Here is a 15,016-nt window from a genome sequence, read left to right on the forward strand (position 1 = left end):
ACTACATCTGACCTGTTTGATCAGACAACCCGGTTTGACCCGAATCGACCCGGTTTAACCCGGATCCAAACCACCTGAAAAAAAAAAAAAAAAAAAAATGTTTGGACCAAGCAAACCTTTGACTATGACCAAAAAGTCAAAAATTTCAAAACGGACCTGTCCCACTCAATTTCTTGAGTACATTCCGATTTTGGGACCCGTTTCTTCATTCGAGGCTCGAAAATTGTGCAAACGTTCAATTTCCAAAAAAGTTAACTTTTGTGCAAATGTTGACCAAACGTCAAAATTTTTAAGATGGACCTATCTTGCTCAATTTTTTGTATACATTCCGATTTTGGAGTCCGTTTCATCATTTGAGACTCGAAAATTGCACAAATGGCTCAAATTCCAAGACAGTTGACTTTTATGTTGAAATCAACCTAAAGTCAAAATTTTCAAGCCACATTTGCCTTGCTCAATTTTTCGTGTACATTCCAAATTTGGGGTCTATTTCTTCATTTGAGAATCCAAAATTGCTCAAATGGTGTGATTCTACAACTGTTGGCTTTAAAGTGAACTTTGACCAAGAATCAAGACTTTTGAGCAAAACTTGTCCTGTTCGGACTTTCTCAAAGATTCTGATTTTGAAATCCACTTATTTGTTTTGGATTTGGTGATCACCAATCAAACCCACATCTTTGAAGTATTGACGATGTCCAAAACTTAAACTCCTGAGATCAAAATTTGAGATTCATCCATTTAATTAGGATCTCCTCAAGGTTATTCTCCAGACTTCATCAAGACTTCTCTCTCCAAGTACAAATGAACTCTCACAAGTGTGTTGGAACTTGAAGTTATACTGGGTCATTAATTCAACCTACCATTCTCATTCGGTGCCTACCGTTCCCACCTACCATTTCCACCTACCGTTCCCATCTACCGTTCTCACCAAAAATTCTCAACTACCGTTCTTAACTACCTACCTACCATTCTTCATCTCTCTACTATAAATAGGAGGGCCGGGTTCATCAAAAACTCATCCAAAAAACAAAAAAAAACACTAAATCATGAAATGAAGATTTGCCTCTTTCAGATTTTCAAATCCTCCTTTTCACAACCATTTCTCACTATGACCTCATCATTCTCAACACCTAGCAACCGATTTTGCTTCATAATCGATTTGAGATCAACCCTCCCATGGTTCAGTCGAAACCCTATTTACAACATCATTGCAGTTTTGAGATCCAAACAAACTTTGTTTCTCCATTTAACGACCACCTTTGTCCATAAAATTACTCATAACAAGGCCTGCATCGACCTCCCATGCTTCCGTGGACTTGGTTGGCCAGGAAATCCAAGTCCAGCGGACACACCTGTTCCTAACCTCAGGGCTCCTGTAGTCTCTTTCCAATTGCTTGGTCTTCCAGCAGAAGCAGGGGTTCGGAACAAACAGCAACTTGTTTGGTTTCCAAACCAGGTTCACAAGTTAGCTCCATCTTTCATTTTTTCTGTGCTTTTCCAACAAGTGGCAATAGATGAAGATGGTAAAAAGTGTTGGGGTATCCTACGAATTGTTTTCCATCCAACACTTAAAACAACCTCCAAGGCGCCAGCTCATCAGAATTCAGCCTTTGGTGCTGGTAAATGGACATCAAAACTTTATTCCATGTCCCCACTACTATGGGACCCAAAGATCATCGTTGCTGGTACCTCAAAACTCATTTTCTGAAATTACTCCAACTTAAAATCAGCTTGAAGAATTTCAGAAAGTACTCTTCTGAAATTACTTCAACTTAATGTCCGTCAGCATGGTCCCATTACACAGGCACATTCTATTACTTGCTGCCGGACCTCATTCAGCATATAGTCAGTCCCATATCCAAAGTTGTACTTCCCATAAACATCTACACCAAAAGGGTCCCAGCATAGAGGGCTAGCACCATGGTGGTGTATGCTTTGCTCATTTGCTTTGCTCCATCTCCATCTTCTTCGTTGCCACTACCAGCATACCCAGAATACATAAGCTTCTGAAATTACTTCAACTTAACTTGAGTGATACAATTACGCAGGTGCATTCAACCACTTTCCCACCTGTCCTCGTTGTAATCCAAAGCATGATCTTCTGAAATAACTTCACCAGAAGTTCTTAAGAATACGAGGCTAGCTCCATGACCCTGCATGCTGTATCCAGCCACCATTCTCTCATCTTCCCCATCTTCAACATCTTGTGATCGCTGCCAGCGATCCAAAATACTCTTTTGAAACTACTTCAACTTAACCTCTGCTAAGAAGGCTCCATCACGCAAGTACGTTCAAATACTTGCAGACCCTTTTTCAGTCTCATCAAAGCCTTTCATATGGGTGGGTCTACTCTTCGGAAATTATCTCATCCTTCTGAAAGCTCCACCACCTTCAACAGCTCCACCACCTTCAACTACTTCACTTAAAGAGTCAAATACCAAAAATCCAGTTTTTTGAAACTCATTCCCACACCACACTCCGAGACCGTGTGTGTGAACGAGTCTCGAGGGGGCATTTGTAGAGAGGGAAAATTCCCGACCTATCACAAGCTGACACGTCATATTACCAAATCCACAAAATATAGCCAATTACAGAGCACCATGTATTGCTGCTAGGTTTTACTATCACTATTCATAAGCTAACAGAAATTTGCCAAGTGTCATGCAAGAGCCAATCACGCATCAGCGCACGTGTAAGCGATGACTCAAGCAGCCTCGCACGTGTAAGCGATGACTCAAGCAGTACAGCACGTGTAAGCGATGACTCAAGCGGACCAATCAGGCTGTGACATGTGTCACCAATCAAGCTCCGCCACGTGTCGCTCACCTACCCCCAAACTCCTATAAATAGAAGCCTTCCTGAGACATTTAGGAGGACCGGATTCAAAAGGGAAAAAGCTCTGCTAGAATCAAGCCCTGAAGCCTCCAGGAACTTCAAGAACTTCAACCCCAAAATTGGAGAACATTCGAAGCAGAATCATCCAGATCATCTGCCTAGATCCTAAAGTTTGCGGGAATCAAGCTCAAAGGTCCGAAAACATCAACAAATCATAAATCAGTGAAGCTCTACGGATTCAAGCCTCTAAAGCCTCGAAGAACTTCCACCACAAATCTTCAAATACAAAGAACATTCGAAGCAGAATCATCCAAACTATCTGCCTAGATCTCAAAGTTCACTGGAATCAAGCTTAAAAGCCTCCAGAAACCTCAAACAACCACAAATTAGTGAAGCTTCACGGATTCAAGCCTCTAAAGCCCTGGAGAACTTCCACAACAAACCTTCGAAGACGACGAACGCCCGAAGAACACACGAAGAACATGAAGAACACAAAGAACACGAAGAACAAAGAATTTCTAACAAGCTCATAGCCAGAGATTCATTGTAATTCTGTTCCAAAGATCTTCGATCCATTCCTCAACCAAATTGAAGGATATCTTGTGTTCAAAACAAAATCACATCATCACAAATCCAATCAACAAATCTTTTAAGGAGATCGAATCAGAGGATAACTCTTTTGTAATCACAGAGAATTGTACCACACAATCATCAATACAAATTTGCATTTGTGAAACTATTTTACTTGTTTGATTTATTTCGAACTAGAAATTTAATTGCTTACAAAGTTCAAATTCTAAAATTTCAGGGAAGGTAGTCAGTATATTTTTTGTTTGAATTGTGAATTTGTCCTACCTCTAATGGAAAATTCAAAAAGTCCCTGACCCCCTAGCTCCACCTCTGCTTCTGGGGTGTGGAGGACAAGCGTTGGGTTTAAGTCTCTAGAAGCGAGTTTTACATACATACATATATATATATATATATATATATATTTAAGTTAAAGAGTAGAATTTTTGTCTGTTATCCCCAAAAAACATCTAGAAACTCATGCTCTCCGCGTCATTTACAGGAATGTCTGTCTACGCCAAGTGTCTCCTTGCCATATATGAATAATATAGAAAAAAGCAAATCACATTCCTAAGAATTTTTGCATCCAGATTGGTCACATGCACATGCAAGTGCTCAAAAATTGCCACTTCACCTACATGCAAATGATCATACCCTCAAGTTCTTTACAATAGATCACTTTTCCTAATTTGATAAGATCTCTGTCAAGCTTCATTCAACAACACTCTAATTCGTTGTAAGAAGAATTCATTAGTGGCATCAAAACAATCCAAACGCTATAAATATGCCCACCAACTTTGTTTGACCCTGCAAGTCCTTTAAATTTGCTTGAAGCAATATTAGACTTGACCGTTCCAAAAGTCTTCTCTATATTTGCAATTTTTTTGACGATGGAATGACCGATCAAGACGCCATGAAAGCTTACCTACACACTCTTCAGCTGGTAGACTTCTACCTTCAATGTTATATTCTTTTTAAATGCTGTGTATTTTAGTAATACCTTTTACCATGTTTACGGTAGTCTATGTTCAATTTTTTTTAAAATTCTACTCTTCCTTTCTCTTTTTATTAGAATTAATAATTTTCCAAACAAATTCATTATTGAAATCCATTGTTCAATACCTGAAGTCCAATAGAGACAATGATCATATATTTATTATGATACTAATTATTTAGACTTATTTTTAGAATTTAAAATAAATTTTATAATAGATGAAAACAGTCCAATTAACATATTAAGTTATGTTAAAATACTAGATTATTTTTCTAATGAAGGTAACACTTACTTTTTCGTATGCAAAAAGAAGTTATCCAAAATTAAAATTGATAAAATCCTATTTAAGATAGAATATGTTACAAGAAAAATTAAGTGAATTAAGTGATTTTACCAATAGAAAAGGAAATCTTATTGGAAATTAAATAAAAACATAATTAGTAGTAATCTTGCATCTCAAAAAGCTAGAAGTAGGTTTTTAAATGAAAAAAAAAAAAAAAATGAAACATAGGTATTATTCAATTAATATTTAAAATAAGAGAAGTCCCACTAAAAATTGTGGCCTTGGACTCCAAAATGTGTTGAGTAGGTCCAAGATTGAACTCTATTATTGTGGACTACGAATTTGAGCAAGGTTTATAAAAATCAATCTACTTGAAATTGAATTGAGGTATATTTGACAGAAATGACATCATTCATAGTTGACAAGTTTTTTTTTTTTTTGTTTTTTTTGTTTTAATTAGCTTTATGCTGAAAACCTTTTGCTCAAAGTCTTGTAGATAAAAAATAAGAGTTAAATAAAATAAATAGGTGACTCACGTGAGACCTGTAAATAATAGGAAAAATAAGCAATAATGGCTTATAAATGCATCCCAAACGGGCACTTAAAATACTCTACACATATAAAAAAGCCTCATAGCAATATGATCGTATTTTGCATGAAATGCATTTAACATGTTTCTTGATTTTGGCATGATCATCATAGTATTAGTATAAAGAAATCATTCAATTGAGACTAAAATTATCAAAAGCACAAATATCAAATTGATGGTTTTGCAAAGAAGTGTTCAATAAGAACCAGCATTGGAATATTGGAAGAAACTAACAATTCTTCACATAAAATAAATTATAAAAAAAAAAAAACACACCACCTTAGGCCCCAAAATGTGTTGAGCTGGTTATGTCTATGTCCCAACTTCTACCTAGATCATCACAGTCACCACCAACACAGCCACAACCTTCACAAATCACAAACTCGGAATCAGCACCCGTGACTTCAGATGTTGCTCGGCAAAACATAAAACGGCGAAACCTAGAATGACAAGACGTATTCATGGGGTTTTGCTTCACATTAGCCCTAGGAATTAGACTCTAGTCTGTGAAAACATCGTCCCAACTGCATTTTTCCATTTGCTTTCTCTTGATGTGGTACTCACTTTCTCTGCTCTATTTGTGGCCAAATTTATCAGATCCAAGTTTACTGTCCCATCTCGAGTAATAGAGAAAGTTGCATTTTCTTTGTGACCACTGTGTTCTTCCTTGCAATAACAATTGCGTTTTTCACTTAAACTATTTATGATGTCTCATTGTTTACCTTTTTGTTTTGTTTGTATTTAGCTTCTTTTAGTTAAGATCTGATACAATTATATGTTGTTGTTGGGAGATTCCAAAGCATTTATAGTAACACTGTTATTATCTAGTAAGACAAATATTTCCTTCAATTCAATTTGGAGAAATCTTCTCCAATTCATTACTTGTAAACTTATATAAACCATCTACGTGTATTATTTAAATAAATCATATGACTAATATCATGTGATTATAGATACATGTGGATTGTTGTATCAATCATAATGTAGTAGGTTAGAGGAAATTTCCTAAAAACCGGTTTAAAGGTAAATATTTTCCTATAACGTTCCGTTTGTTTCAATGTAAAATATTTTTAATAAAATATTTTCTTATTTTCAAGTGTTTGATTACATGTAAAATATAGTCAAAGTTGTAAAATATTTTCCTTTGACTAAAACTTTGTGCATAAAAACTTGTAAAAACAAGTGTAAAGCATTTTACATAAATCTCACAGCCTCACACCTGACTCTTTCTCCCTCTCTCATACTTTACTCATCCACTCTCACACTTGCCCAAACCAGCAACAGCACCCACCAGCATGCCACTTTTCGCTCCACTCAGCCAACACCCTTTGCTGCTCTTTGCCTCCATTCTGGTGGCACCACATCAGATCTCGACTTGTTTTGTCGTCGGAGAAGTCGCCACGAGAGGCTTGAGGTCACTATCACTGCCACTCCATCGCTCGTTGCTTGGATCTAGTTTCAAATCTAGAAACGCTGTTGCTAAGATCTTTGATTTGGAATCGCTGAGAGTGAGTGGGGTTTTCGTTCCTTCAAGATCTAGGTTTTTAGGATGGCTTGGGGGTTGCAGTGGGGGCTGAATGGGTTTGTGGGTAGTGGTGGCTGAGTGGGCTGTGATGGGTGGCTAGCTTTTGTTGATTTTTTCTCTCCAGTTGTGATTTAGGTGGCTGGTGATGATTGTGGTGATTGGGTTTGTGGTGGTTGGTGGTTGTTGGTTTGTATTTGCATTTTCTAGTATTGGGCTCAATCCAAACACTTAGAAAATTTTTTGCTGAAAATGTTTACATGTAAAATATTTTACTTCAAATCAAACGGAGCGTAAAATTCTTATATGTTTGTGTTAGTCATCTTTTTAAAATAGGGAAATGCTAACGAGTACCCTTAAGGCACTGGTTAATAATTCATTTAAAGAAAATTTTTATGGAAAAAAAAAAAAAAGTAATTAATATTTTGAAAACTTTTTTCATTTCCCATTAAAGTAGTATCAAAACTTTCTTAAAATGGACTATTAATGAGTGCCCTAAGGGCACTCGTTAGCATGACGTCCTTTTAAAATAAGATAGAAAGGAAGTCGTTTATTTCATATATATTTGTATGGTTTAATTGAGGTTGTATTGCTTCCTTTTATAAAAAGAATTAGTATAATCTTGTGCATATGTATAGGTACAATTAAAAACAATCACAATTACATAGTTCAAATTATACATTTTTTGAGAAGATGTTCAAATTATATACGGTATTAGCTTACACATTTTTTAAACCATACATTTCTAAAATATGTAATGGTTTCTCATTATATATATATATAATTTATTTAGATTTTTATAATTTAATTGGATTTAAACTCTTTAGTTTTTGCACCCAAAATTCACTAGTCACAAAAATTAAAAAATTAAATGGACATGTTGCGTAAAATTGGACTCCAATTGAAATCCGATTTAGAATCTAATTGGATTTGAGCTCCTTGATTTTTACACTCAATAATTCACTTATCACAAAAATTAAAAATTTGATGAGATATGTGGCACAAAATTGAGAATCCAATTTGAATTTTCTCTGAGTTTTGACTTTTGATTATATATACACATGGATTGTTTTATCAATCGTAATGTAGTAGACTAGAGGAAATTTTCTACAAACCAGTTTGAAGGTAAACATTTTCTTATAAAATGCTCATGTTTTTATGTTTGATAAAAAAATCATTCTTTTTTTTATAGAATAAGTTAGGAAGGAAGTCGCTTATTTTATATATATATATATATATATATATGGTTTAATTGAGGTTGTATTGTCTCCTTTTATAAGAAGAACTAGTGTATAATCTTGTGCATATTCACATGTATAATTAAAAAAACAATCACAATTACATGGTTCAAATTATACATTTTTTTAGAAGAAATTTAAATTATACATGGTATTAGCTTGCACCTTTTTTAAACCATACATTTCTAAAATATATAATGATTTCTCATTATTTATACATACATACATACATACATACATACATATATATATATACATGTTTGTATGTATGTATATATGATTTATAATTTAATTGGATTTGGACTTTTCAGTTTTTGCACTTAATAATTCATTTCTAACAAAAATAAAAATAAAAAAAAGGACACGTGGTGCATGTTGGGCTTTGTGGACCCTAGTTGTGTTTGATTCGGATGACGATCGTACCTGAAATAATGTTGCATGATTTTTAATGAGAGATTTTCTGAGGCTTAGTCCATAGAGCGGAGTTTTGGGCTGATAACTGTACGACCGCACTTTGTATTTATTTCCTAATAATAGTAAAATCCCTACAACTTCGTGGACTTAGGCAAATTGCCGAACCACGTAAATATTGTCTTGTTCGTGTAATTATTTTTTTTTGGTGTGTGTTTTTTTTATTTTGTTTCTCACAGGTTTAGGAATTTCGTGTTAATTCCCTACAACACAAAATTGGACTCCAATTGAAATCCAATTTAGAATTTAATTGGATTTGAACTCTTTGATTTTTACATTCAATAATTCACTTATCACAAAAATTAAAATTTTTTATGAGATATGTGACGCAAAATCGAGAATTCAACTGAAATCTAATTGAATTTTCTCTGAGTTTTGGCTTTTAATATATATATATATATATATATATAAACATAAAAAACAAAATAAAAATATATAATTTGTTGTCATTACCAAAAGATGATTGGATTGGCGTTGCTGGTGATGGTGGTAGTGGCCATTGTTGGTTTTTGGTGAATTTGGAAGTGCTTTGATTGCTTTGCACTATAACTTATAGTGCAAAGCAATCAAAGCACCAGTCACATATCCAACAACACTAATCCAACACTGCATCAATTCTGCAGCAGCTCACGCAAAGCATTATTGCCAAAATGCACTTTGAAAATCTGCCTCATTCTACCCAAATTCAATGCACATAAGATCGTTACATCAGCTAAAACAATGCTAGATTCAAGAAGATTATTGTCCATTGACCAACAATGAAAGATCATAGCTAACTTTGTATTACCTTAGTTTTTTGGTAAGAACCATATATTGAGTAATGCACCAGTCATAGTTGATTTTGCCCCCTTAACAATATCATTAATTCTTTTTAAAGTAATATTATAGTCACAAATTCTTTTACAATATTTTTACAAACCTTAAGGTAGTAAATTCTTATTGGTTTGCATTTTGGTCTACCACTTATATCACCTTTTTACATAATAATAACCACTAATAACATCAATAATTTATAAAAACGTTTGTAACTCTTGTATTTTCATCATTTTAAAGGCTATACAAAACTTATAGATCTAAAATTTAAAATAAAATATACAAGCCTAGAAAAATTAATTTTTTTGGGCTAATATTAGCCCAGCAATAAAAATTACCAATAGCAAAAAAAGAAAAAAATTTAAATTAAACTCAATCAACCAATTTTACTCAAAATAAACAACTCGGCCCTTTAAAATATTTTAAATTAAAAAAAAAAAAAAACCTTTGTTGCTATACAGCAAATTTAGAGGCTGGAACTACAGAACACAGTCAGCAACAAAACCGCCCCCAATTCTAAGTCCTGGCTCTGTCCCAAATTGTTTGGTTTACCTTTTATCTCAAAGTAGTTGTATGCATAGGCACAAATTACCGTCTACGTGTAGTGTCATTTACATGCCAGAGGAGATTTAAAAAAAAAGTTAAAACATGCTCGGCCGAGAATCATAGGCTGCTAAACAACTGCTGGTAGAAATCCTGATCCATTTCGGGTGGTCCGGGTGGAGTGGTCGGGGGTGTAGACGTAGGAGGTGGAGTCAAAGGAGATTTCGGGAATTCACTCGCACGAACCAAGTTCATCGTGACTAAACTTGAGGTACCTTGATTTTGAGAATTATACAACAGGCCAGGACAATGTGAAATATCTGAAGTGGTGTCTAAATGGTGGTATGAACCCTCACCCTCATGCCATGATCCTTGAGGATTGGAAACTCCCAACTGAGAAGAACTTGATGGTGCTGATGATGGCGCAGGATACCCATAATTGGGTGGAACAAGAACGTTCCTAAGTCTATCTCTGTTGGCCTCAAAAAGTAGCTTCTGCCACTCAACCTCCAAATGCTTGATTCGCTGCTCTAGCTCAAACTTCTCCTGAGCATATTGCTCCCTATCCTGACGATTTTGAGCCTCCTTTGCTGCCAACTGGGCCTCATACTCTGCCCTGTCCATTTCTCTGGCAACCTTATCATGGTACTTAAACTCCATTGTTCTAATACAGCTCTTCACTGCCTCAGCATCATTGCCACTAGAACCATGATCAGATGACTTGGTGATGACACCTGCAATAGAAACACAGGAAATCTCAGCACACTGATAACCAGTTGTAATCATTACTTAGTGGATGCAGTCATTAATATCATCATACACACAACTAAGATGAAATCATAAATTCCTAGTGAGCAAACTCATAGAACTTTTGAGCACCACTTCCTTAATTAGCTACAAATAGATCTGTTGAGGGTATTTTTTGGAAAATTAATATATTTTTTTTATATAATCATCACAAATGGGGTTTGAGGAAATTATTTTGAAGACTAGTCTATTTAAAATTTCAATGCTTAAATTGTGTTTTCAAAACACAATTTTTAAAAAATGACTATTCGCCAAAATATTTTCCTTATAACACTAATTTTAATAATTAATATTAATTTTTTTTTCCAAAAACACCCCATTTGTAATCGGTTGATGTCCAATTTGATTGAAGACCACATGGTGCTTACAAATGGCAAGATGGCCCCACTCACCAGAGGATACATAATAAATTAATAATACTATTGAGTTACAAGACTCATGACAATTATTTGTAAAATTATAATATGCTCGCATTTTGATGTTTCAGAGCCCCAGAAAATTTTAAAATCTTTTTAAAAAAAATACTTGTATGGAAACAAACACCTCAATATGACCAAAAAAATAAGGCATGAGGGATATAATTACTTTTTGAACCTTATTGTGTATGTTTCATTTAAATTTTAAACTTTCAAAATGTTTTGTCTAAATCGTAGTTTTTAAAAATATTTCATTTAATCTTCTAGCACAAATTCTATCAACCCCTGTTAAGAATTATGTGACTATCTGGTTCAAATGACATTTATTTCAATCTTTGAGGTTTAAATGACACATTTTGAAAGTATAAGATTTAAATGAAACATAACCAAAATTTTAGTTATGAAATTGGCATAGTCTAAGGCTGCAATTTTACTCAATATCTTTTTATTGGAGGTGAATTTAACAAATCCACCATTAGATTACATTTTTTTTTCTTATATCCTCTATGCTTGTAAAATTTCTAAAAAATTAAAGATCAATAACTATGTTATCAATAAATTATTTAAATTTAAAATTTTTGTAATTTAAAATTATGCATAAAATATAAACTCATAGATTATATAGTAAATAATTTTCGGTTGGCACAAAATTTGACATATGTATTAAGAGCATAAAAAAAAATACAATCTAACGATTAAATTTTCAAAATATATAGCAATGTTACTTTTTTTTTTAAAAGAAGTTGTAGTTTTAGGCTACAACAAATTTTGCAATTAAACTTTATCCATAAAACTATATGAAACTATGAGTAATAAAAACTTTTTGAACTTATAAGATATAAATGAAACTATTTGGAATTATAAGGTTTATATGAAATTATTCAAAACTATGAGGTTTCACCATTTAAATGAAAATAACTTGAAATTTGTCTCTCTCTCTCTCTCTCTCTCTCTCTCTTTTTTCTTTTTTTTTTAGAGAAACAGACACGCACGCACACACACAAGAGAGAGGGGAAAATCCTTATACTTTATGGTTTCCTATATGGAGAATAACTTATACTTTTATATTATTTTCTTGTTTTTCAATTAAGATGAATGAGATTAGTTGATATGGAAGAAATTGAGAAAGAAAAAAAAATGCTCATAAATGATATTAGTTTTTAATATCACAATCCAGTTATTTTTTATTAGGCAAGTTTTAGGTAATATTCATTTAAAAATCATCATACTTTTTTTTTTTTTTTTAACTTTTTAAAATTCATTTTAAACTTATAATTTCCAATATTTTGATTTAAATTTTTAAACCTTATAGTTTTATTTAAACTTTAAGAATGGTACTCACCTGTCGGAAATGGCTGAGGGCTCCAAGTTGAACTAAGATTTGCAAGCATGAGTTTTGTATTGGTAGTAGAGGGAGCATGTTTCTGCAGGTGAAAGCATTGTCAACACAAACATCATTTCATAAAAGAAATCAAAATAGTAAAAAAAAAAAAAAAAAAATTGATAGACTGAGATTGTGCCTCTTGAGATTCCAAGCTTGAAGAAGTCCCCGCCAAACCAAATGAAGTATGAGTGGGTTCAAAAGAGTGGTCATTGTCCTTGTTCGCTGTGCTGAAGTTAAATGGAATGAAAAGGGAGTGAAGGAATGCATAGAGAGCGCGACACACACATATATATGTAAAAGGATCTTAAATTTTTAATGAATGAAAATCGGACTTACATCCTTACAGGATTGTCCAACCAGTCCTCTCCACATACCAAGGCCTCTATGATGTCAGGATCCAGACCATTAAAGGTTGGATTGATTGTCATAGTTTCATTACTGAAAGCAGAATTTGATATAGAAGTTGACATTGGAATCGCCAAGATATCTCGAGCTATCCTCCAAAGAGTTGGAAATTTTGTACTATTTGTATGCCACCAACCCAATATGTCAAACTCTCCCTCGAAATCAGGTATAGGCTCTTCTAAATATCGATCGAGCTCGGCCCTTTGTGAATGAGCCTTATTCATCTCTCTTTTAGACTTGTACCACCTATCTAGTATATCAGAATAATTATCATCATATGAAGTAGATGCTTGACTGCTACGGCCTTTTGCATATTCATCAAAAATATGACCAAGAGCATCATCAATCAATAAGTATTTCTTAGTATGCCCACCATATAACTCTGTGAACGAGTAATGCACAAAGTCCAATTTTGTCCGTGGGTCAAAAACTGCTGCAATTGCCGAAACAGAAGTACAATAGTCAAAGTACTTGTCAAATGTCTCACTCATTTTCTTTGCAACCGAGCGAATAAATGTATGCTCACTTTTTTGCCATTGAATTAAATTGTGATGAATATCAAAAATCTTACGAAAATACACATTTGTAGTTAGACATTTGCTTCCTAAAAAACTGCATATGCCATCATAGAAAACAATCAAACATTTGTGCATGACTTTTGCCTTATCCCATTCCTCCATAGATAAATTTACAGGGAAGTCACAATCACTACTCTGTAGGTAAGAAAATGCTTCCCTGAACTCCAATGCACTCTCAAGCATGAAAAAGGTGGAATCCCACCTTATAGGAACACCTTGAGAAGTAATGTCCTTGCTTTGTAAATTCAGTTTCTTTACAACCTCTTGAAACTTTTCTTTCCCAATTGTTGTTTCATTGATGTATTTGATAGCTTTCCTTATCTTATGAAGAATATCACCTATCTCATCCAATCCATCCTGAACAAGGAGATTTATAATATGTGTAATGCAACGGATGTGAAATAATTTCCCCCTGAAAGGATGGTAACCTTGTTTACCAAGCCAACTTTCTAAGGTCTTAACCATTTGATCATTTGAGGAAGAACTTTCTACAGTTATAGAGCACAATTTCTTGTCAATGTTCCACTCCAGAAGTAGACTTTTTACCATCCCAAAAAGAGTTTCTCCTGTATAATTGTATCCTACATTTTTTACGGCAAGAATCTTCTTCTTCAGTTTCAGACCATCTTCAATAAATTGCAAAGTAAAACAACAATACTTATTCTTTTCCCATCACATGTCCAAAAATTAAGTATCAAACTGAAGCAACAAGAGAGCATACCAAGGTGTTTGCACAGTTTCTCCTTTTCTTCTCTATAGACATGAAGAATGCCAGCCTTTAAAGTGTCTTGTGAATGAAATTTGAACATTGGTTGCAAATTCTTCACAAAAACTTTGAAGTACTCATGCTCAACCATATTCAATGGATAGCCATGCTTGATAATCATTCTTACCACATCCAAGCGGCTCCTTTCTTCATCAAACACAGAATTCCCATCGATGACAGTTGGATTTTTAAAATCACCTGTTTTGCTAGGAGATATCATTTCTTTACATGATTCTCCACTTTTTATAGCAGAACATCTTAACAAGTGATTTTTCAAGTGTGTTGTCCCACTTTTGCTTGACCCTGAAAAATCCTTGCAACAATGTTTACATATGGCCCGGAACTTCCCACCAACCTCAACCTTATTGAAGTCGTTCCAAACCTCAGATACTAACCTTCTTCTTTTTGAATAAGTCGGGAGTGCTGAAGTTACCTCATATTGGATCTTAGAAGGTGAAGGTGCTGAGATCTCTGAACGTTGCATTTTGTTTATTTCCTATCAACACAAACAGAAGTAATAGAAAAAAATGGTGAGACATATAAACTAACTAGTCAAGGGCCTATGCAATGTGCAGATAATGTTGTAACCTTCTATATGAGAAAGTTATGTAAAATGTTGAACATATGTAAAGTAAAAACATGGAGTAACATTTTTTTTTTATTATATATATTAAATCAATTACATGTTGCATCAATACATTTTTACATCAACATACCATTTATCCTTGGCTTCACAAATTGTAGATGACTTCAATATAACAAAAAAAAAAAAAAAAAAGCACCAACTCACTTGAAGTTAAATAGG

At 33.9% G+C, this 15,016-nt stretch overlaps 2 protein-coding genes across 2 annotated transcripts; both read right to left on the minus strand.

Moving 5' to 3' along the window:
* Positions 1–9,826: 9,826 nt before the first annotated feature.
* Positions 9,827–12,482, minus strand: LOC115963082. Its single transcript, XM_031081969.1, has 2 exons — positions 12,421–12,482; positions 9,827–10,589 (listed from the first exon to the last, which is right to left on the minus strand). Exons 1-2 carry the CDS (start codon positions 12,467–12,469, stop codon positions 9,976–9,978), a joined length of 663 nt encoding a protein of 220 aa, XP_030937829.1. The 5' UTR covers positions 12,470–12,482; the 3' UTR covers positions 9,827–9,975.
* Positions 12,483–13,045: 563 nt separating this feature from the next.
* LOC115964929 (zinc finger BED domain-containing protein RICESLEEPER 1-like) lies at positions 13,046–14,695 on the minus strand. Its single transcript, XM_031084156.1, has 3 exons — positions 14,167–14,695; positions 13,111–14,071; positions 13,046–13,061 (listed from the first exon to the last, which is right to left on the minus strand). The coding sequence occupies exons 1-3, from the start codon at positions 14,693–14,695 to the stop codon at positions 13,046–13,048; spliced, it is 1,506 nt and encodes a 501-aa protein (XP_030940016.1).
* Positions 14,696–15,016: the final 321 nt, after the last annotated feature.

Source organism: Quercus lobata, chromosome 10, assembly GCF_001633185.2.
Source record: "Quercus lobata isolate SW786 chromosome 10, ValleyOak3.0 Primary Assembly, whole genome shotgun sequence".
In the NCBI taxonomy this organism is placed as follows: domain Eukaryota; kingdom Viridiplantae; phylum Streptophyta; class Magnoliopsida; order Fagales; family Fagaceae; genus Quercus; species Quercus lobata.

Excerpts from the sequence above, each read along its gene's own strand:
- LOC115964929 (XM_031084156.1), bottom strand. The coding sequence starts at position 14,695 with ATGCAACGTTCAGAGATCTCAGCACCTTCACCTTCTAAGATCCAATAT. Across the intron at positions 14,072-14,166 it reads GAAACTGTGCAAACACCTTG|ATGGTCTGAAACTGAAGAAG; the intron begins GTATGCTCTCTT and ends AATTTATTGAAG.
- LOC115963082 (XM_031081969.1), bottom strand. The coding sequence starts at position 12,469 with ATGCTTGCAAATCTTAGTTCAACTTGGAGCCCTCAGCCATTTCCGACA. Across the intron at positions 10,590-12,420 it reads CCCTCAGCCATTTCCGACAG|GTGTCATCACCAAGTCATCT; the intron begins GTGAGTACCATT and ends TTTCTATTGCAG.